The 22,438-nt window shown below is 40.7% G+C and overlaps 1 protein-coding gene and 1 long non-coding RNA gene across 2 annotated transcripts in view; one reads left to right on the top strand and one right to left on the bottom strand.

The window, feature by feature from the left end:
• The window catches only part of ENPEP (glutamyl aminopeptidase), a 37,114-nt gene that overhangs the window by 9,174 nt on the left and 5,502 nt on the right, over positions 1–22,438 (bottom strand). The window contains exons 2-10 of the mRNA XM_064450117.1: positions 22,024–22,165; positions 19,301–19,432; positions 15,050–15,170; positions 12,744–12,898; positions 12,004–12,117; positions 10,188–10,322; positions 5,953–6,018; positions 4,496–4,561; positions 3,066–3,217 (exon numbers count right to left, since the gene is read on the bottom strand). Of these exons, the coding sequence (XP_064306187.1) occupies positions 3,066–3,217; positions 4,496–4,561; positions 5,953–6,018; positions 10,188–10,322; positions 12,004–12,117; positions 12,744–12,898; positions 15,050–15,170; positions 19,301–19,432; positions 22,024–22,165 (1,083 nt within the window). The remainder of the gene's footprint in view (positions 1–3,065; positions 3,218–4,495; positions 4,562–5,952; positions 6,019–10,187; positions 10,323–12,003; positions 12,118–12,743; positions 12,899–15,049; positions 15,171–19,300; positions 19,433–22,023; positions 22,166–22,438) is intronic.
• LOC135313129 (uncharacterized) overlaps positions 1–22,438 on the top strand; it is a 39,702-nt gene that overhangs the window by 16,643 nt on the left and 621 nt on the right. The gene's annotated exons all lie outside the window — the stretch shown is intronic.

Raw genomic sequence — 22,438 nt, 5'->3', positions numbered from 1 at the left:
GGAGATGGTAATAATTACCCATAATCAGAGAGAGATGATGTGAATGAATTTCCATTGTGCTAACTGTGTAGCTTATTACCACAGCTCTGGAACATGCAGCCCTGCTAAGCAAAATCTTCATGTCATGTCAGATAATAATCTAGCAGGGTACAAAGCAATTAATTTAGTACAAGATGATTATATATGGATGGTTGATGTCAGTGTTAATGTTGATGTGTCTAGGGCTTTGTGCAGATAGCAGTTAATCTTTGCAACTCTGACTTGAAATAAGTGGTTAAGTAGTATGAAACCTTTCTCACAGATGGGAAAACTGAAAGAGCTTAAGCAACCACTGCGATACAGTCAGTAGGACTTCTTGCCTTTTCCAGCCTATTTTCCTTCTCCAAGACAACCCTAATTGCCCCCTTATAAAACACTGGGAGCCAGAAGTGACCTTACCTCTTGCTTTTCAATTCCTTGAATACCCTCAGTGGGTAGGTGCAGGCTCCTCAGTCCAGGGCATACCCAGGACAAAGCGGAGTCATTTGGGCTGGCAGGATGCCATGGCACAGCCTGACCAAGACCGTGACCAGGCAGTTAAGGAAGTAGGATGGCAGAGCATACCGTGAGCGTACCTGCACAGCCACCTGCATATGGCTGCTAAAATTATTAAGCCCTTTTGAGCGGTCAGCTGATGTTCCATGTTAGCATATTACAGTCCATCCCAGGGAGACTTTTCTTTCATCTTAGACCCCCTGGTGACCTGTGCTACAGGAAAATCTGAGTCATCTTTACAACCCTAGATCAAGTGAATGGTCATTAACTTCCAGAAAATACCAAAATGAAGGCTATGGTACCTCCTGCTGCCTCCAGGAAGAAAAATCAGCTATTATTTTGTATCTTCTAAACAAAAATATCTGAATAAATGTATGCACTTCTAGATTTTACTAGTTCTCTTATGGAGATTACTGCCGTGGAACTTAGAAAGGTTGTTTGGCCAGAAGCCCCAGTATTGGGTTTCCCCAAGAGAAAGCCCATAAAAGATTTTTTTCTTTAAAACCCTGGTTTTGTAAATGCATGTAATGAGTGGGATTTTATTTAGTTTTCTTTATATGTTCCTGAGATTACATACATAAATACTTTTCCTGAGCATAAGATACAATGGCTGTGTCCTGTTAACTGTGCATATTGAGAACGTGGTCCTGACATGCTATGCTTTAGCTACATATTTGCCCAGCAGCACTGTTTTAAGAGCACAAGCTTTTGAACTTCCATCTCTTTTGAGTGCCAGCATGCAGGAGGGTCTCTTTCAAGCCGAAGAAGCTTGAAACAAGCAGGCAGCTCAGGAGGCTATCCCTGCAATAAAGAATTCAGAGAATAAAGCATACACAAGGCTTGGAGTTTTCACTGCTCAAATCAAAACCCTGCACCCGGACATGTAATAGGCCAGTCCTGTTATGTGGAAGGAGGAGGTATTGATTTTCACTGGATTGGCTTTTAGGCAAGGGAGTAAGTCTGTCCAAGGATAGGTATTATCAGTATTATAATATATTTTACTGCAGTTTATTTTTAAGCCATTTATAAACAAATTTCCCTCTCAGAGCTCAGCTTCTTGACAGGTTAAGGTAGGAACAGTGCTGGGATTTCTACTCAAGAAATGACAAATAACAATGTACTGTAAGTCTTGAAGTCAAGCAAAAGTAGGATTCCTGAGTCTGCTACCTCAGAACATAGTGCCATAAGTAAAAAATTTTAACACAAAGAACTGTTTTTGCCTGAATGGTCTGTAACACCAGCCTTCAGATGGAACAGTGCTGTAGTTTGCAGCTAGAGTTGCTTCAAAAGCCTGCAAACTTTTCTGCTTATTGGGAGAAATACAACACTGCAAATACATGGGTAATTATCTCATCCCAACTCTTTTGATACCTATCCAAAATTTCCAGTACCATGGGCCTTCCTATTGCTCAAGTTTTTTCTTTTTAATCAGAAGTCAATAAAGTGGCCACAACTGTTTCTTGATTTTCTCCTTGTTCTTGCTCTTTGTATTAAAATAACTAGTAGAAGCTAATGGAAAAATGCATTTGGGTAGATTTAGTTCTAGTTCATACAGGCAAGTTTTACTGCTTTAGCTGATTGGGATAGTTCAAAGAATGAAACCTTCCTAATATGGGTTTATTTGAATCTCTTCCACTGAAATGTTGGCAAAGTTGTATTGCCTCAAAATTGGAGCTGGCTAAGAATATACACAATGCCAGCTCTGAACAGTTTTTCAGCTGGTTAATGTCATGGTGCTGCTGGGCCACTTTTCTGTGCAGGTCCACCAACCCACAGGTAGGGTTCATCTCCCTTCAGGTTAATCATCTGTTAATTAACAAATATGCTCCTGTACAGTATCCCACCTGCTGTGAATAGGGTAGATTAATGTGTGTAGCTGGCTGTCTGGCCATGTAAAAGCCCAAGATGGCTAACTTTGAATAGATACCTATCTTTTAGATGGGTAAAATTAAGCAATACCATCCTGAGTGAAACAGGACAAAAAATACCTCTTGATGAGGATTAATAACATTTATACGCAACTAGCTATTTCACAGTAACTCATGTTTTTGAGACATGTAAAGACCTTGTATTGTATGTGAAGACCTTGTGACGTATTATAGATCCTACACCATACAGAAAAAAAACAACAACAAACCTATTGTCGTATAAAATACCTGGATCAAAGTACCTGATTTCTGGACAGAGACATTTTGTGTCAGTTTTCCTTAGTCTGGCAGACTATAATTTGCAGTTGTTCAACAGATGATTTGCAATCATCTGAGCTGTCTTGTGGAAGCAAGATTTTCTGGGAGACCCTGTCCAATTCTTCTCTGCTGTGTTTGAGAAAGAAACCCTGAGACTAAGGGCTGATGCTGTCTTAAATTTGAAATATTTGTATCTAACTTCCTGATGGTTTCTTTTTGAAAACAAATGCTGAGAGTAAGTTTAGTAAGAATGAGTATAACACTGCCTACATGTATGTCAGTTGGAGAGAGTATTTGTACAGTATTTCTACCAGTTTTGGATAGACATTTACAGCAGGAACTTACCCAAGATCAGAAGGAGGATGAGAAGCATTTGCACTGGGATCCAAGAGAAAACGTTTCTGTGTGAATACTGAATTACTTCCCATCTCCAAAACAGGGTAGCCCATCTGCCTAGTCCATGTATCCATGACTTCCTTCACAGGTTTATTACTTGCCTATGAATGATGGAAAAAGGTTGCAGTGAAAAAGCAAATTCAGTCCAAAGAGGGGAAAAAAAAGTATCTCTGATACAAAGGAAGAAGAGCAGAAAGGAGCAGAGGAAAGAGCAGGTTCAGTACCAAAAACACTCCATTAAATCCTTTCTTTGTGCTTGTCACTGAAAGGAGAAATGAGCTGGAAATCTGAACATGGACAGAGGAAATGAGATATGGGCAGGACACTGGCCAATAACATGGACAAGGAACACTGAGAAACTTTTGAGGCCCCTTGTATGCTCTAAGATTGCTCCATTTTTTCTGAGGAAATAACCAAACAGGACAGAAAGGACATAAAGAGACTTTTCAAAGCCAGAAGTCTCCTTGCAGCATGCCCTGTTTTGCATGTGAAGGAGGAGCCAGTATTAACCACCAGCAGCTGCACTAACGTAAAATTTGATCCATTCTGTGGATGATGAACTTCTGTCCTAGAGACTGAAGCTGGAGAAAGCTGCCACTTCCTCCCCTGGATGCCACCTATGAGGGAAGGCAGATAAGGTCATTGTTTCCTTCTTCAGATGAAGCAGCAGGCGTGAAGATGCAGAGACCAGAGAGACAGCAGGGAGAAGTCCTGCTGAGCAGGAAGATGTCTAGGACCAAGGAGAAGATAGGAACTTGAAAGGAGACACAAAAGTGCAACTTGGGCTGTGTGAGTGTCCACAATGGTGGAAGGAAAGGAAATACCAGCAGGGGAAGAACCTGGTAGCATGCAGGTGGGCTTTTGTGAATGATAAACAATGGAAAGAAACAGCCCAGCCTCAAGGAGAAAGGAAAATCAGAAAATGGTGGCACAGAGAATGTCCCAGCTGGGACTCAGAAGCTAGAGATGGAGATAAGCACCAAAATTACTTGGGGATGGATACTGTTGAGAGCTTTCAAACAGTTGAATCTGGCTAGAGATAAGGGAGAGTGTGAGGTGCATGTGAGGGGTGGATGAGGGGTGTTTTCACCCATAAGATGAGTTTGAGTTGTGGGGGGAATGTTTCAGTAGAAGGCTGTTTGTTATCAAGGCATCCTTCCTTGTTTCTTATTCTGCTCCCACAGTTGTATGCCGAAAAATGAGGAAATAATATATATTTGCTAGAATTAAGATGTGTTGGAATATACTGGGAGGCTGCCTAGCCTGTGATCTCTCATTGACAGGAGAGGTACAAAATAGAAAAAAGTCTGGGAAACTGAAACCAGTGGGTAAGATATGAAACATTTATTATCAAGGATTTGGGTTGCTGCAAAACATACCGCTTCCAGAGCTTCCCAAAATTGTTGCGTCTTGGCATTCTGGAAATGGTGTTTCTTCAAATATTCCTAAAGAGAGGTAGAAGACTGTGAAAATACTACCAGGTCTTTCTTTTTGGCCTATGAAAAAAATACACATATTCAGTTGTGCAGCGATACACAGAGGGCAGATTAGTTGTACAGAGTATCTATCCATGGGCAGTAGTACTGTGAGTAGGAGGCTAAATGGATCACTATTCAGCTGATGAAGTTCCTTTGCTTTCCAATGAATCACGTAATGCTAAAAGTCAGCATTTTCCAGTGTGACTTTTTAGTGTGAAATAAATTTGTACTTGAAGAGTTCTTTGTATTTTGTTTGTATGGACACCAGCATACCCTGTTGCAAATTTCTGTCTAATGTAAGGGGTTGTTTAGAAAGAGGAAGTATTTCAGGAGATTTCACTAGCTGTGGACTCAGAGTGGAAGTAGGAAAGTCTAGACAACTCTTAAGGTGTGATCAGAATGACTGTTACAAGGAATAATGCTATTCAGCTAAGTGTTTGCACCTCCTAAACACTACTCCTGTCCTGTGTCTTACCTGGCTGCTTAATGAGTGATTTCCTACCCTTTTACCTGGATCCTGGTAATGTTTAGTCAGTAGATGGTGCTGTTTGTTTCATTGTTAGCCACAACTACCTACTGTAATGTTCTTGAAGGCACTGAGTAGAGAGGAAGTATTAGTCTTTTGAAATGGACAAGGTGGCTGTATTTTCCCATCTTGTGGAACTGTCCTGACTGAATATATGAAGGGAAAAATAAAGGAAAATACAACTGTCTTGTAGCAGCCCATAAATGTGGTCTCCAGGAGAGAGGGAGGTAAGAACAAATGTGGTAAACCTGTGCTGTAACTTCACAGATTACAGATGTCGGTTCAGAGGAAAAGGCAGATAACCTTACTCTTTCTGGGAGGGATCCTTTCTCCCATTTTTTTCTTTCCATAATTTTGTAGCATCACATTTTTTCCTCCATGAGAAAGGACTATGAACTGTGCAATATCTCCTTTTTCTACCCCCTATTACCGCAGCTCCCTAGGGTTTATGCCTGTAAGAGTGTCCCTGCACAGCAGGCTTGGGTGGGTTGGAGGATCATGGCCATATGAAGCTGCAGACATAATTTACAGCCGAACGAGGGGATCCTAGCTGACAACAGGATAACAGTGGGGTGGAGGAGGTTTCTCTACTAAAAGCTGTGTGAATTTAGATCCTCACTGGCAGGCTATCAAATCTTAATGCAGTTCACATTCCTGCTTTTGTGGGAGCATGGAACTTCTTCCCCTTGATGTTATCCACTCAGTACTGAAATGCATTAAATACTTTTGCTACTAATACCAGGAACTCTGATATTTACTTTTTGAATAATGGCTTTGCTACTGTCATACAAGGATAGGCTACATTTCTGGCATGTTTTGGTGCCACCTTTACCTGACAGCCTTTCTGGAAGAGGTCTGGTGTAATCCAGTCTCGAAGCATTCTGAGGATCGATGCACCCTGAGGACAAAGGGAAAGGGGAGAGGGTCATTCCACGCTGCTCTAACACTGGATTTCTGTTCATGTAAGGAGTAACATATGAATGAATATTTTGTAATGCAAAAATAGAAACCATCCATCTGATGAAGGAAGTGGATTTTCTAATTCCTTCTTGGCACAGCATGCCTGCCAAAGCTTAATTCTGGATGTGAGAGTTGGTCCTTAGCTGTGACCAGACACCTGTTTCCAAGTTCAGCTGTGCCAGAGGAAGAACTCCTGAGCCCTGCTGCTGGAGGTTGCTGTTCTGCCGCTCTACCTGTTTCTGTGAGCAGGGCTCCCTGTTTCACTTTGAACAGGGCAGGGGTAAGGGCACCTAGGGAACTAGCCCTGTCCAGCAGCACAGCCTGATGAGGTGAAGTGACTTCTGCAGAATGCCCAACAGGTAGACAACTCCAAAAATGCTGCAATTCCGAGGCTTTACATGCTGGGGATGCCATCTCAAGATTCAGAATGAGCTTTGCTGAGGACTGGTGTGAGAACTTTGGCCTCTGAAGCACAGTGCAATTGGCATCAGAGAATTTACTTGGGTATCACAGAAAGAAAAACAATTAGAACCTTGAAAGAAGAAAGAAACAAAGGGAAGACAGGAGAGAGAAGTAGAAGAGTCATGTGGAACAAAGAACAGAGTGGGCACAAAATGATGAAAAACAAAAGCATTGCAAACCCAATCTAAAACACAAAATACGATTTTAGGATTAGCATGCTTTCATTTTCCAAACTAAATCAAAGGGCAGCTGAGAGTCCAATGCTATGAATGGTTTAAAAATCCAGTTGTCCCATGAAAACAAGGACTTTATCTGAATTGTCAGTAAATCCTGTCTCCCCTATTTATGTGTCTGGGAATAACAACCTGACTGCACAAGCCATGGCAGAGGGACTGTTTGAACACATATGCCTCAAACTGCTTTTCAGACTATTGTTGCAGAGTCAAGGTGGTCAGCAGATGACTCTTTTCTAATACATTAATTTAATGTGTTTGCCATGAAATATGTTCAAAAAAGATTCAGTAAACTTTAGAACAGATATCTGTGAGTGGTAATCATAAGGCTACTTACGATTAATGGTGATCAGAAGGCCATGTGTATGCACTAGGGTACCTCAGTTCCTCAGCTTCATCTATAAGCCACTTCTTATCTGATATCACCTCTCATAGATCATCCCCTCCCATTTATATTGAAAGTCGGAGTAGAAATACACACTTCTGCATGCATTTGGGAACTGAGGAGATTTCTTTTGCTTGAAATTGCAATGTATATTTAGCCCCTTGCACCTTCTACTACTGCTTTTCAGTCTCTTCCCCCTACCCTTGTCATTCCTCTGTAGTCCATGATGGAGCGCATTGAGAAAAACTCATCCTAACAAAATTACTAGTTATAGGCACTCCAGTGATTTAATAACTTTCTTTTCTTTCAGCTATTTGGGGATGTTCAGGAAAGTGACCTTGATTTGAATAGCTGACCTTGTCTGATGGGGATGTAAGGGGGAGTCTTTTATCAACACCCACATAACTTCTCCTAGAGAGGTGTAGTAATTGCCAAGTATATGACAAGATTGTATGTGGCAGAAATGTGGAACATTTAATCCTAAACTTCTTTAGCTAGGAGGTTTCAAAAACGTTGGGGCCCAAGAGCAAATTTCTAGCAGAACTTACTTAAGTATCTGTTTTCTGAAAAGGTAATCAATGTTTGAACCCCAAACACAACAAATCTCATTGCTACATTAATAAAATCTTTCAAATTAAAAGAGAGGACTGAACTGGAAAAGAGGTGAGATGCAATTACTTTTTAAGAGCAGATTAAAAAAATAATATACATTAATTGTGTAGTCACCAGCTCTACTCTAGTCCAGCTTTCCTAGGGGCATAATGCCTTACTGATCATACAGCAGTTCGAGGTTCCCTTACAGAATACACTACAATGACTCCACAGACCCTTAGGCAATTCATTAGAGTTCTAGGATTGTATAAGCCCTGTAATTGCTCTGTTAAAACTAACGGAGAGCATTCCAAATTATGCTTTATTTGTTTAGTGATGAATATTACCATGAGGAGATTGTTTTTGTAAGAAAAATGCAAAAGAGAAGCCAAAATAAAGAAAAAAAGAAACAAGTTAATTTTGTATTGCGTTTATATATAAATACCAACAGTAATTTGAACTAAATCTACATGAATACTTTCTCATTCAAGCCAAATTATATCCCAAGCCAAATTATATCCCAGGCAGAGTGTTCCCAAACAATGCATGAGTCCTCAAGTGTTTTCGCTTAAAAAAAAATGAGTTCATGTAGCAATTATCTGGGCACAAAGTGATGAGTAAAAGCTGGAATTTTTTCTCCATTGTTTTTTCAGACCATGCAAAAGTATGTCTCTTGCTTAGCTCACCACTAAAATACATTTTGGTCCAGAGTGTTTGATTTAGCTCTGCATGTTTCTTGACTTTTGTTAGTTTGATTTAAGAACAGTGTTACACAATGCAGGTTTTCACATGGTTTATGATTTGACTGTGAGGCATTTATGATGCAATAAATACTGGTTGTATTGTTGGGTAGAGGATTTAACAACTGAAAACAGAAAACTGATGGAAATGGATGGATCAAGTGTAGCTAATAAAAGTAATATCTACAGCTACAGACTCTACTCTAGCACAGCTAAAGCCAAAGGCAATGCAATACATACTTTATGTTTAGATGATAATGGGAGCTTGGAGGGAAAGCATTAAGCAGGATTTAATAATGGTGGATTTTGTGTGTTCAGTGGATACTTGTTATGGCATCAGATAGGGAACACTGACAGTTGTACAAGAAGCTGTCAACACAAATGTGGTGTATCAGGGTCAGAAGCAACATGGGACATAGCTGGTTGAGGAGTGAGCAGAATCCCAGCTCCTTCCTCACCTTGATGACATATGTGGTGGTGAGGAAGAGGGACAGGGGTGTTTCCTTCTTGCTTCTTCAGACTTTCCTCTTAATGTACTGAAAAAAATACTAGAAGCAACAGTGTTGTCAGGGAGCTTGAGTCAAGAGGCTCCCTGGTTAGATACCAGGGAGTCTGGGAGAGACCTGCTTTGTTCCATATCTAAGGACAAAATGGCTTTGGCTGTACCTGATATGGAGGGAGACAAGCCGGCTTCAGCCTACTAGCTTGGATCCTGCTGACCTCATCAAAGTGGTGACCCTCAGAAAAGCTGCTGGCCTCTCTAATGCTCTGGACCTCAAAGCACTTTTCCACAAGTGCTGAGCTCCTGGCTGCTGCCCCGCACAGCTAGTACTACCAGATGTTGTGGTCACAACAGCGGTTGCATGGCACCAGCATCCTGGCATCTTGCTGCTCAGACTCAGAGTATTCTTCCAGTCGCTTCTGGCTGGCTCTTGAGAGAGCCTTTATAGGCACAGGTTGCCACCACCACTGACAGGGACAGCCCCAGGATGAGCAAAAAGCTTGTCAAACACCTAATGGCATGTTCTCTACCACCTTGTGGGTACAGGCTACTGTGCTGCAAGTCAATCCTAAGCTCTCAGTGAAATGTGGAGTTAACTCATCTCCCGGTTTAGGGCCAATGCCAGTAGAGGCTGGTGTACCCCATCTTTGCTAAGGCCTCTTGGGTGGCTGGGATATTGTGAGCATCATGAGAGAGAAAGTTGCTTTCCTGATCCTTGTCTTGCTTCCTCAAAATAGAAGTTATACTGCCCCAAAGGTGTGATCGGGAAGTGAGAGAAAGGACACATGGACATCTGCCCTTGCATTAGATTGTGAGGCTTGACATAACTGGGCGGCATCAGCACATGAGGTGATGGGAGAGGACTGTGCTTAGTATCTGGTTTAGGATAATTTTAAACCTGACAACTCTAGCAGCAGAAGATGCTGACACTGTGATTTCCCTGCACCTCTGCATGCTGTGAGCAGCTTTGCATGGCATATAGTGGCTGACCGAGGCTCTGGCTGCATGGCTCCTCCCAGTTGTTTTTGACCAAATCATCACTGACAGCAATTGGGAATGTCCCAGAAAAAAACATCTCCGCAGACACAGCCCAAGTTGGTTAGGAGTTATGCTTACGAGCTCCCCTGTCTTTTATCTCCTCTCCCAAGCCTCCACTTTCTTTGCACCCAAAGTCACAACAGGAGGATATCCTACCTTACTGTAGGATATCCCATCAAACACAGAGGTGATTTCAGCTGGAGATGACACATCAACCACAATTGGGTGGGAAGACAGCAAAGAGTCATCCTTCATTACAGGAAGCACATCATCAATTAAAACCTGATCAAGCTGAGAAAGAGAAGATGTTAAAATAGAAACAAAGGCAGGACTATATGTCTAACTTCACAAAATAAGTAGCTTGAACTGCAGCTTCTCTAGGGGGAGGCAGTTGGAAATGGAATGAAATTTCACCTCCTCTAAAGAAGAACTTGCAAACTCTTACTTTATATCCGAGAGGGGAGGGATAAATTTTCTCCTTAACTAAGATAAATTGCCTTCTGCAAGTCCTATTTTCCCGTGTGTATCATAACACAAAAACCCCCACTGTAGGCAAAAAAAAGGAGCCTCTATTACCAGTTTCAGCAGTGTGACAATATCTGGAATGGATTATGAGCTCCTCTTGCAAGAATGGAGCTAGGGAGGAAGGGAAGGAAGGAGAAAAGAGGCAGCACTCCCCATCCCAAGGTTTATAATTTTTTTAAGGTGATGATAATTGCTTTAAAAGATTAAGTGGCCTGTAGTTAAAATCCCCTTACTTCTAATCAGTATTAACGAAAAAAACTAAATTTCGATTTAGTTTTCCTATTCTAATACTCACTAGGATGATAAGACTGAAATTGCTCTAGATCTTAAATGAACATAGTGTCTGGACACAAAAGGGTCTTTAAATTCTAGGCTCAGTAATTAAAATGTTTCTTATGTAGTTAGCACAACAGATCCTCTACTTCAAAGTGTAAAAAAGGTGACCCAGGAATGATTTTGTTCTCAGCCTCACATAACATGGGTGAGAAGAAATATTTATGGGGAGGGAGGCAGGGGAAACACCAAGTAGGCACTGCCTGTTTCTAAAGTGACTAGGCTCAGGGGCTAGTATATTTTGACAACAGGCTTAGCCTATGCAAAACCTGCTTCCTTCCACTGGCATATGTTATATATTTTCTAGTAGCCAGAATCTCATTATACCTGGACAGCTGGGGGAAATATGCATGCTATGCGCCATCACATATGCTTGGGAGGGGGGGAAGGAGAGAGCAAGAAACATCTCTTTATTCAGACACTATTTTTTTTTTTCCTGGGCATCTAATGCATATTTAAGGTTACCCTCTTTGCCTGCAACCACATTAAAGTGACTGGAGTTGTTTTGCTGCACAGTTAGTACTGTGGGCCATCCACTAGCAGTACCTATTTTTGCACTATGCAGAGCAGAGATTGTCTGAGTTGGGGCATTTGAAATGACAGTTAAAATGCTGGAAGCAGCTGAATGGGGGATCTGATATTTTCCTTGACCAGTAGCCCAAGCTGTGGAGACAGGCCCAGGTCCTCAACCCTCACCAGGTCAGATAATACTAAGACAAGTCCTGTGAAGGGCCACTACAGCCCAACTAAATAAATAAAGGGGAATCTCTGTCTTCCAGGGTTAGACCTTTACACAACATGGCAAAATTACTAAGGCTCTGTCCAGAATCCACCTAGGAATTATTTGCCATAATAATAACCAAACTCTTGACTCACTTGTCAAAAAAGAATGAGTCTTCCTTGCAGATTAACTATATAAAATTTATTTTGATTTGTTTCAGACCATAACATAGGCAGGTGGAAAAGCTTAAACCAACTATTTCTTTGTGTTGCACTGGACTCTGTTAGTTTTCTATAAATATACTTTAAGTCTTCATCATCCTTGTCTAATCTTTACTCCCCTCCAAAATATTCCCCCCAGTCCAACAGCCCTCCACAGGACAGAAATAATTACCATTTGCCAATCTGGTTCTGCAGCATTTACTCCCAGGAACTCAAAATAAGTGGCAAATCCTTCATTTAACCACAAGTCATCCCACCAGTCCATGGTCACCATATTTCCAAACCACTACAATTATAAACGTTGAAAGATGTAGTGTTAGCAAAATGGTAAATATACATTTCAGTATCTCACATCTCCACACAGAACGTTCATTTGTTCACATTTCTTCCTGTTGCCAGATGAAAACTACCATAATTCTGGGATTTATATAGGAATTCAGGCCTTGCCTTGTGTTAAAACATCACTTTTATTATAAGATTACATATTACTGGGGAAACTGTTACTGATTCATGTGCCACTGAAAATATTTTTAGTTTCTTCCTCTTGATTAGATGATTTGTGCTTGTAAGGACATGTTTTCAGACAGCCTCCTTAGTATATAGTTGTCCCTATTTTCTTGCCCAAAAGAGACATCTGCACATGCAGATTAGTTCCTTTAAGGCATTTCAGACAGATTTTTGTTAAGCTGGCTCACAGTCTGGACCCAAGCATTTCTTGAGAAAAATTCAAAGGCAGTAGTTATGGTACTTCAAAGCTCTAATGGGGAACTGTTTTAACATGATATTTTGCAATCAAATTGTGAGCACACATAGAAGATCCCGAGATGGAGTTAATGACAGTATTTTTGAGATTAAAATGTTGTGACTACACATTTGAAGCACTATACAAATGAATTGTGTCCTAAAACGTACCTGATGAACGAGTTCATGGGCTACCACAGCAGCTACTCTCTGTTTGTTGTAAGTGGCTGACTCTTTGGGATCATACAGCAGGTTTGTTTCTCTGTATGTGATCAGCCCCCAGTTCTCCATAGCACCTGTCCCGAAATCTGGAATAGCTATTTTATCTGCATTGAAAGAAAGAGAAAATGATTACTGCAGTATCCTTTAAGCCACTTAGCTTGTCCTTTTTCTGTGTATTCACAGCCTGTTTTGCTTACCATTTGTGATTCTGTCTTACTGCTGTGGACTGCAGTCTATAACCTGTGTTTAAGAAGCAAGGATCTGGCCTACAGCAGCTGATAGCAAGCACCCTGGCTCTGCTGAGATTAATAGAGCTAGGATCAGTTGTGATAGCCAAGGATCTGTACTGTGAGGTGATGTTATGCCACCTCCTGGGAGCATGCGTATCATACCTTAATTAATTTTGGCTCCAGAAATTAATAGTATTGTCTGGGGATGTGCTGTAGGCAGTAAACCTCCTGAAACTATCTATAGCATAATCAGGCATGTCATTGTCACACTGCTGCATTAAAAATATTTATTGACATGTTAACTGAAGTAAATCCCCCATGCAGTGAACAACATCTGCTTCTACTCCTGGCAATTTGTGGGGGGTCACTCATTTATGGTCAGTAATCAATACAGGTTTAAATGAGAATTGCAGACTCAATTGGACTGGCATTTGCTTCTGCAAGTAATGACCACAGCCTTTCTGTGTGGGTTAGTGAAAAAGTACAGATGGATTTAAAACTGAATAGAACAAACAACCCTCACTCCATCCTAAAAGAAAGTAGGAATTACTTATTTTAATTTAAAAAACTTAATTACAGAATCAAAGCTGATAGTCTAACAAGGGCTTCACTGACAGTCAAAATGAGGATCACAAGGAGAATAGCAATGCCAGAAACCATGAATCAATGTGAAATACAATATTGAAATAAACCATTATGCAGAAACATATTTGATTCATCAGGTTTGATCTAGATGAGTTCCAATATTAAGGGAACAACATAGTAAGTCAAGATTTGTGGTGCAATAAATAGACATTATGAGAAAAACAGTATAAAATCTACAAGAGCATCTACCCTGTCATACTGCTGACCTGGGGTTACCATTCCACTCTGTAGCACAGACTGGTCCCTATCCATACACTGACCTGGCAAAATCATGAGGCTTTTATGGAAGTGAAGGTTTGAATATGAAGCATAGTTGATATATAGTCCCAAGTATTACTGGGCACCAGCATGCAAAAGAACAACTTATCATACTGGTTTCCCTAATGCAGTTGTCATTGAAATGCAAAGAGATATTAACAGTAAACTCAGATGATGTTTTGAAAGAAGGGGGTAAAAATCTGTTGTTAAAGTAATACAGGTTAGCCTCATAGGTGCATGTATGAATAGCCAATAAAAGGTTTGCACAACATTGTCAATTGTCTTCAAAGTTTTGTTTTGTTTTGTTTTTCCTAATTACATCACTTTAACTTGTTTGCAGTCAATGTTTTTCCATCCTTTTACGTTCATGAACCTAACTGAATTACCTCTTTGGAGGTCTTAGGAGGGGGCATTTCCAAAACTCTGATTATGTTCCCAACTTTATTAGTTCAAACTGTGCAGATCAGATCCAGAATCCAGATAGCCCAAGTGAAAGGATGCCCAACTTTTTCTTTGCTTATTTTGTAACCATGGGCAGAATTTGATAGTGTGCCACTCTTGTTTAGCTCTGGGTCTCCATTTAGCCCAGCAATAGAAACTACAAATTATATGCTGGACCACATTAATCTTTCTAGGAAGTGGATACACACCCACTTTGCACTAAGGTTAATAAATGGTATGACGTACTCTCTGGCAGTTTACATCTTCACTTATCTCACTGCTGACTGTTGTCCAGGAGTTCCCATGGAAGTGGTTCATGTTTTTCTCAAACTTCTTCTGGCTCTATTTAACTCATGATGTCCATTTGCTGATGACACCAATACTTCCCCTGATTTTTCAGAAGACACTTTAAAATAACGATGCCAGGACCAGTGCTTCAGTTCAGCAAGCTGAACTGTGAGAAATGGTAACTACACTGTTACTGAGACCAACCCTCCCTCATGACAATTAAGAACATCTTGAACTACACGGGTACAGTTTTAAAACATCCTGACATAATATCAGCAGTTAGCAACGAACTGCTTTCATGCTCTGTTTTCCTCCAAAGCACAGAGACCTGTAGAAGAAACATAAACATGAAAGAGAAATAACAAAATGAAAAATATAAGTATTAATAATCACCTAGTTTTGGAAGAGAATAGCTCAAATTAAAGTACTCTTCAAAGAAGTCAAATACAATTTTTGTTACATTTGCTGCATATTCTGCCGTGTGTATTTGCCGTGGCTGCGCATAAACTCTCAGCTGTAAAATACAGAGACAATTAGAACAGTCTTCAGTTAGAAGAATTTAGGAGGTGGCAAGCACTGAAAAGTCATTTAACATACGTACCTATAACACTGTAGGTTTCTCCAGGAGACTGGCCTGAACACTGAATTCTGTTCCCTAACACATTTATGCAACAAAGTTTTTTGAATGTTGTACATAAGAAAGGCCAAGTCAGCATAATCCGTACAGGTTTTCCTCAGTATGCCTAAACTGCAAAACTGACAAGACCCATGTCCAGAAGTGGCCAAGCTTGGAGCAGGCCCTGGGTGCATACCAGTCCCTCCTTTCCCAAGGCCTGCTTTTCTCAAGAAGGAAACCTGGGCAAGTACAACAGAAGGGAATCCATTCGTTCTCAGCAGTACATTGAGCTGGACTGATCCCATCATACCAATCTTTAGGAGCACATCTGTCTTGACATGTGTCTGAAGCCTGTAACACCTTATATTCTTCAGTTTCTTCCTAACTTTCCTACCCAATTTTCTCTTGTCCTTGTACATTTGAAGATCTCAGACCATTTGAAGATAGTGTCTTTTCCAGATCTGTAAGTCTTCCCGGACATGCTGGCCCAGGCAGGTTGAGTGGCTGTTTGCCCAGGACCTCTCAGGCCATACAGTGACCCAGTGCCTGCTGGGCTGCTGCACATTTGGAAATCCCAGGCAAAAATCAGCTCTCTCTCTTCCCACCAGGCAGGTCCAGGAAAGCTGGCATGTTTGGTAGCCTTGTGTGCGTTGAGTGACTATTTCTGGCTCCTCTTGCATATCTGAGCATGCTTTTTCTCCTGAACACATCAAATAGTGTGTTGAGTGCTGACCTTTCCATCCCTAAGTCTTGGTGCCTGGGAGTGCTTTGGCTACTACTGTCAAGCAATAGGAAACCTCAAGTCCTGGAGGACTAGAGGCACGCATAACCATGATGAGGAGGCCTACAGCTTGAAAAAGTTTTTTTTGGATGCTATCTCCTCATTGTGAAGACAAAGTTTGACTTCAGAATTATGGAGTCTTTTGGGGGTCTTTCACTCAATATCTTTGTCCCAAAGCTCACACAGATCTCTGCCCCAGAGCACAGCCATAGCACTGCAGTGGCCACTGTCAGGAGCTGTAGGTTGTCCACTGTCCCCCAAAATCTCCAACATAGAAAGTAAGAGGTCTTAATGGACAGTGAAGTCTCTGGCTTTGGGAAAACTGATCCACCTCAGTTTGCAGGCTCTGCATCGCTTATGAATGGGCCACATTCTCCTGGCTGCATTTGTGTGGCTTGCTTACTCCTCAGTCCTGCCTTCAGCCACGGATTTAGGGTCCAAACTGAGCAAAGGAGCTGGCCTGCTCTAGGAGCCCTCTTGGAGCCTGACAACACATTGATTTCAATACCATGAAATTACACTTCCTCCAACGAGAGGGGAGGATGGGTAAGCGGTCAGAAATAAAGCTGGAATGAAAAAACAACCCCCCAAAAAACTTATGAAATTCAATCGGGACTCCATTCCAGCCAGGGGATTTCCCTCAGGGTCAGTTTGCAATTACAATCTACAATTTCCACTTTAGTAAGCTCTTTACCCAATTTAGCAGTCTTTGGTTCCCTAGCTGATCCGTATTAATGGTTTCCAAAACCTTCAGCATGCATCAGAACTGACTTTGGGTTTCATTTGTAAAATCCCTCTGTGATTTTCCAAACCAGACATTTGGTACCTGACAGGTAATCAGCTCAGGAGCATTGTTTCCAGCTGTAGGCACATTTCCCACCATCGATTCTATTAATGCCTTTGTCTTTGTTAGGGCAACAGTTTTCAGAGCGAACGGCAAAGTTTTTAAATAATTTACTGAGTCAAGTGAGCTGTATGCTGTTGCTGTTGTTTATGAAAGCAATATACGGATCACATGGATACTTTCTGTTGGATGAGGGATTTATTGCTAGCAATTTATACAGCAAACTGCGGAATGTCCTTTTCAGCAGTTTCAGTGCAGCTGGGCTTCAAAATTTTTGGAAAGAAACTGGTTAGGAGAAGGACTTTCTAAATATCTGATTAAAAGCTCTAAAGACCTGGTTTTCCTAGGGAAAAGGTGATTTTAGTGATGGAGTATATGTGGCTGTCTTGATTAAAAACAATCTTACACCTGTCCTTTATATTGGTAAAACTCTGTCCATGCTAAGAGAAAAGGAATGGTTATGATTTTAACCTTACATAAAAACGAAGTTTCCTAGTACAGGCAAGTCCTCAAACAACTGTTTAGTGAATAGCGTTAATAAAATGTGTAATAATCAAGGCCTGAACTGGAAGATGTTTCTTCAGGCAACCTCTGTACTGACATGAATACCCCTGCTTCTACACACACACTTTAATTACCATGTTTCAGGGAACATTCCCTTTTATTTACAAAAGCTACAACCAGTCAGGATTTTGTGGGTTTTGCTTGGGGATAAATCCCAAATATTGTTTTCAGAGCCTTATTCTGGAGCGTGGCATGGACAAGCAGAGAATGTTAACTTTTGCGTCTAGAAAATAAAGAGTTTTACATACACCTTCAGCACTTTTTTTTCCCCCTACCGCACATGTTCTACGAAAGCTGCACAAATTATGATTCTTAAAATGATTATACTCCAGAGAATATCTGTTGAGGCCAAATAACAAAAATCCTGTCCCTGATAATAAATGGAGCAGACGTGCTGAAGAGCATCTGGTTAACAAAATTGCGTAGCTGGGTGGCCTAAAATGTTCTCCTGTTTTGCAAATTACTCAGCCAAACAGCAGGGATCTAAGAATATTGCATCGTATCTCAAACCAGGCTCCTTTTGCTTGGCTAAGTGTAATTTAGCCTTAGTCATTTGTCAAGAAATAATATAAGCATACAGCATGATGCTAGTGAGGGCGTAGAGGAGAGAGGCCTCAGCACAGCGCTATGCCAGGAAGTCTTTGCTAAGAACTGGATCTGCACTTCGGAGATTTATACGAGGCAGATTTTCACATCAGTGGACATCCTTAAGTAGGGAAGGATTTGCTGAGCTTTTTCGGCTAGAGAAACTCAGGAAGAGCTTACTTGCTAGGGGAACAGTGGTCTGGCTGGGGCTTTGCTCTAGATTCCCTGTCCATTGGTGTCACTGCCTCCAGTAGAGGAGGAAAGCGCTGACAGCTCGACTGAACCACAAGACCATGTGTTACACCCCTAAGGAGAAAGGAAGGGGAAGAAGCAAAAGCATACAACTCTGGGATCATCCTCTGCCTCAGCTGTAAAAAAGATGTAAACCAATACATAATTAACAATGGGTTGAGCAACCCAGACTAGGGTTTAGGCTAAGTGAGCAGTTTATGTTGAGGGGCAAATTGTATTTAGGTTTTCAGGTTGTGATTCAACATAATGTCTTGTGAAGTCCTTGTGCCTGGTCAGCTACACCTTCGGGAGGTTTGAATCTAAGCAAGAACTGGATTGGACTGCCTGTTGCATCTAAATAGAGGAGCTATTTTAATTTTATGGATTCAGATTCAAACATACTCACTTCATTAGGGCACCTACCAAATACCCAGCTGTTTAAGCAGGCACTATCACTTCTCTTACTTATTTGATAAGAACTTACACTGGGCAGTTGCCTTTAGCCGCTGTTGTAAAATAAAGAATATTAACGCCAATACATAATGGCACATGGCGTTGTAGTCCTATGTCTTCTGTAAGTAGGAAGACATCAAGTGCATAGATTCACACCTTAAAAGGTGTTACAATGTTAGAACCCACAGAAAACTGTGAATTATTTCTATCCATGGTCTGTGACTCTCTTGCACCCTGGACTTGTACATTCCCCTAGACTCTAGGGTTCAAGTCAGGGGTGAGGTTGGAGAAATAGGGCTCCTTCCTCACCCCTGTGCCTGTATGGAAGGTACTGACTGGGATCTCACCGAGATGGGAGACAGGGAAGGACTGCAAAACATTGCATGTATCAAAGTCAGAGGGACCACTGTGAATACATAATCTGATAAAATAGGCTGCATAAAATTGGTTATAGGAAAGGGAAAAATATGTTCCTGTTTGTACTATAAAAAGAGATTATTCATTTTTTAAAATATGCAAATCACAGTACATCTATCATCTGAACCATGTTCAGGCTGCAACAGGACTTACAGGTTTTCCACTAGCGGATATTCTCTCTACCCAGTGAAACTGGTGCACTGCAAAGCATACCAAGTAAGTGCTCATAGGAACTGACTTCTCAAAAGTTGTCTGAATCCAGCCATCGCTCAGCCGTACAGTTTGCTGCAGAAATGGAAAAATAATTAATTTGATTTTTGGAATTGCAAACACATGCAGAAGAGGGTACAATATTTCTCTGAAGGCTGCAACTACAAAGGAATGATAAATTACCTCTCCAGGTTCACCTCTTCTGGCATCCCATTGCTGATGGCATGAGAACAGACAAAATGTTTTTTCTGCAATACTGCAATGCACGAAATGGGACTTTGTTTTTCTGCACTAAATAAGTTTACCTGATTCTAATTTTGCGTCAAGGATTTGAAATCATTCACATGCACAGGAATTTTGCCAACAGGAGTTTTCCACTGAATGCTAGTGTGTTTGGTTCTTGAAATAGTTGCATAAAATAACGTCACTTTGGACAGATCAGAGAAGAGAGTAGATTCTCTCCTCTCTTAAATACATGCATCATGTATTGGGGATCCCCATGTCAGGGACTGCAGAGATGCTACTTAGGATAAAGACCACTCTAATGAATCTATCCTGAACTAATTCAGATAAAAAATAGCACTGTTAATCGGTGGGTTGTTTAAATGTACATAAGGTTTAGTGCTGATCAAAGCTTTTATTTTGTAAATCAATTAAAAACCATTCCCGATTTTCCCAAATGTCCTTAACTCTCAGCTGAACTATATGACCAAATGTGAAACCTGTTGTATGTGATTCATCCTCCAAATATTTATTTCTGGTAATCATTATCTATTATTGCCTGTTTGATAATTTTTTATGCTTCTGATTAGATGACTAACTTAAATAGGGCAAAAGTAAACCATATAACCACCAGTAACCTTCTACTAGAGATACAATACTCTATGAGATTTGTTTGTTATAAAGACAATATAAATAAAGCACAGATAGTGAATGTTACAGGTAATACGATTCCATGAGCAAAAAAACCCTTTCCACAGATACATTCACAAAACTCTTTCACAGAGATATTTGCAATCTACTTTTCCATTATTTGACTCATTTTGACTCTATTTTGATATCTTTTGTTCTTTCAACAAAGTCAGAACTTCAGTGAAAAAAAAAAGCAAAAAAAAAAAAAAGCACTGCAGTGAAAAATGCAAGTGAAATGTGCAAGTTTCTGACTTTGCTGAGCTGATTTCACCATGTCGATTATAAAGCTCCACACCACCAAAATTACTACAGGACAAGTAATGCACAACGTGCCTTGCATTTACAAACCATTACATTTCCATGTGCTGAAAAGATTTCCCAAAGATCTTTCACTACTAAGAACAGAGCTACTGACCTTGTGAGCACACTAGATGAAAAAGTGCCCTCCTATCATCTGTTAGTCAAACCTGAGTATGAACTCAGTGTAATCTACATTTCTCTACTTGTATTTGGGTTTTAGCAAATTAATTAACAAGCGGTAGCCACCCTTTTGAAAGCTCATTTCTGTATGTACATACTAGAGGCAAGGTCCACATGTAAAGGTGTAAAGCAAATCTCAAACCCCACTAAATCTTGATAACATCTAGTCTCATCCCCTCACCTCCCTTGCTGGTATCCACACTTGTCTGAGGTCTGTGAGGAAAGGTACGGCAAACACCCTCCTTTCATGTGTTGCTCATCAAAGTGCCTGGTGCTCTTTTAGGTGTTGGTAGAAATATTTTTAATAACAATAGCTCAGAGATTTAAATTTGCAAAGGGTTTGGGAAGCAGCTGTATCAGATTGGTAATAGTTCTCTCAGCTGCATTGCTAGGGGATAGTTAAAGTTTGGGAGACTCCTTAAATAAAACAGTACACAGTAAAGCAGACCTTTGTTTTCTGGGTGGGAGTCTGATTGGGAACATGCAAATGTCAACAGCCTGGAGGTTGGAAGATCTTTTCTTTTTTTTTTTTTTTTTTAAATCTTGGCACTTTATCTCCCATTTCAGAACTTATTCATTAGAAATTATGCATTGGACTACACATTCAGTTAAGCTATTCATTAGAAACTCTCTCAGCTGAAAGCCATTCAATCTTCTTCCAGAGGGCCCAGAGGTAGATAATTGACGCCATTGAATTTCATACAAAACTTGGAATTTGACCCACCAGGTCCAGAAATAGATTATTTAGGAAATTACAGTCATGGTGAACCGACAAGTGTCCACACCCATGAGATGACAGATGGGATTTCAGATCCTGTATTATTAAAAATAATAATCCTAGACTTTCTTGCTAGCAGAATCCTTTGTCATTAGATTGTGATCAACAGACCCTCACTTTGGAACATTACGTAGTTTCAGTGATTATTTTAGACTTCCCATTTGGGAAGCAGCTGTCTTCCGGAGTATTCCTTCTCAGAGTCCACCTGGTTTGACTGAAGAACCTGTTATTACCTATTTATAGTTAGCAGGGGACAGAAGAGACATTTCATTTCTGCTTTGGATTTGCCTCTGTATTTCCATGCTGTGTGCTGGTGGACCACTGGGAGTCCCGACCAACCAACCAGTCCTGTTCTATGGAATATTTATTAACCACTAGCTTTACAGTGTCTGGGTTGTAGAGTCTGTGAATGCACAAGGACCTTGTGATCCATGCTGCCTTTCCAGTGGCTTTACAGAACCATTCCACTTAGGCAGCAGAGTTGGGAAATACATACCTGTACTGGCATGTTTGAAAGTGCTTGGTATGTGTCTTCATGGATGATAGATATGTTGTAAGTTGCCTTTTTGTTGGGCTCGTCAAAGCAAGGAAATGATTTCCGTGCATCTGTTGGCTCATGATCGGTAGCTGCAATACTCCTTAAACAAACAACACGTTGGCAAACCTTTTAAATTTTTATCTAAGCATAATTTTTTAGTAATTTCACAAACTAATGTCAACTACAAATATTTGTGTGTACTTGTCCATTCATAAATGTAGGTGACATCAGAAATGCACAAGCTGACATCGTATAGGCATGTAGGTTTCAGAGCAAAAGCTAAAGTCAATTGCTTGTCATCAAATATTTTTGGGAGCCAGGCAATAAGATATGAATAACCTCTCATGGACGGTAAAAATTTTGCTCACCTTCC

Source organism: Phalacrocorax carbo, chromosome 4 (genome assembly GCF_963921805.1).
Source record: "Phalacrocorax carbo chromosome 4, bPhaCar2.1, whole genome shotgun sequence".
Lineage (NCBI taxonomy): Eukaryota > Metazoa > Chordata > Aves > Suliformes > Phalacrocoracidae > Phalacrocorax > Phalacrocorax carbo.
The sequence above is the reverse complement of the archived record's forward strand: the minus strand, read 5'-3'. Positions and strand labels throughout refer to the sequence as shown.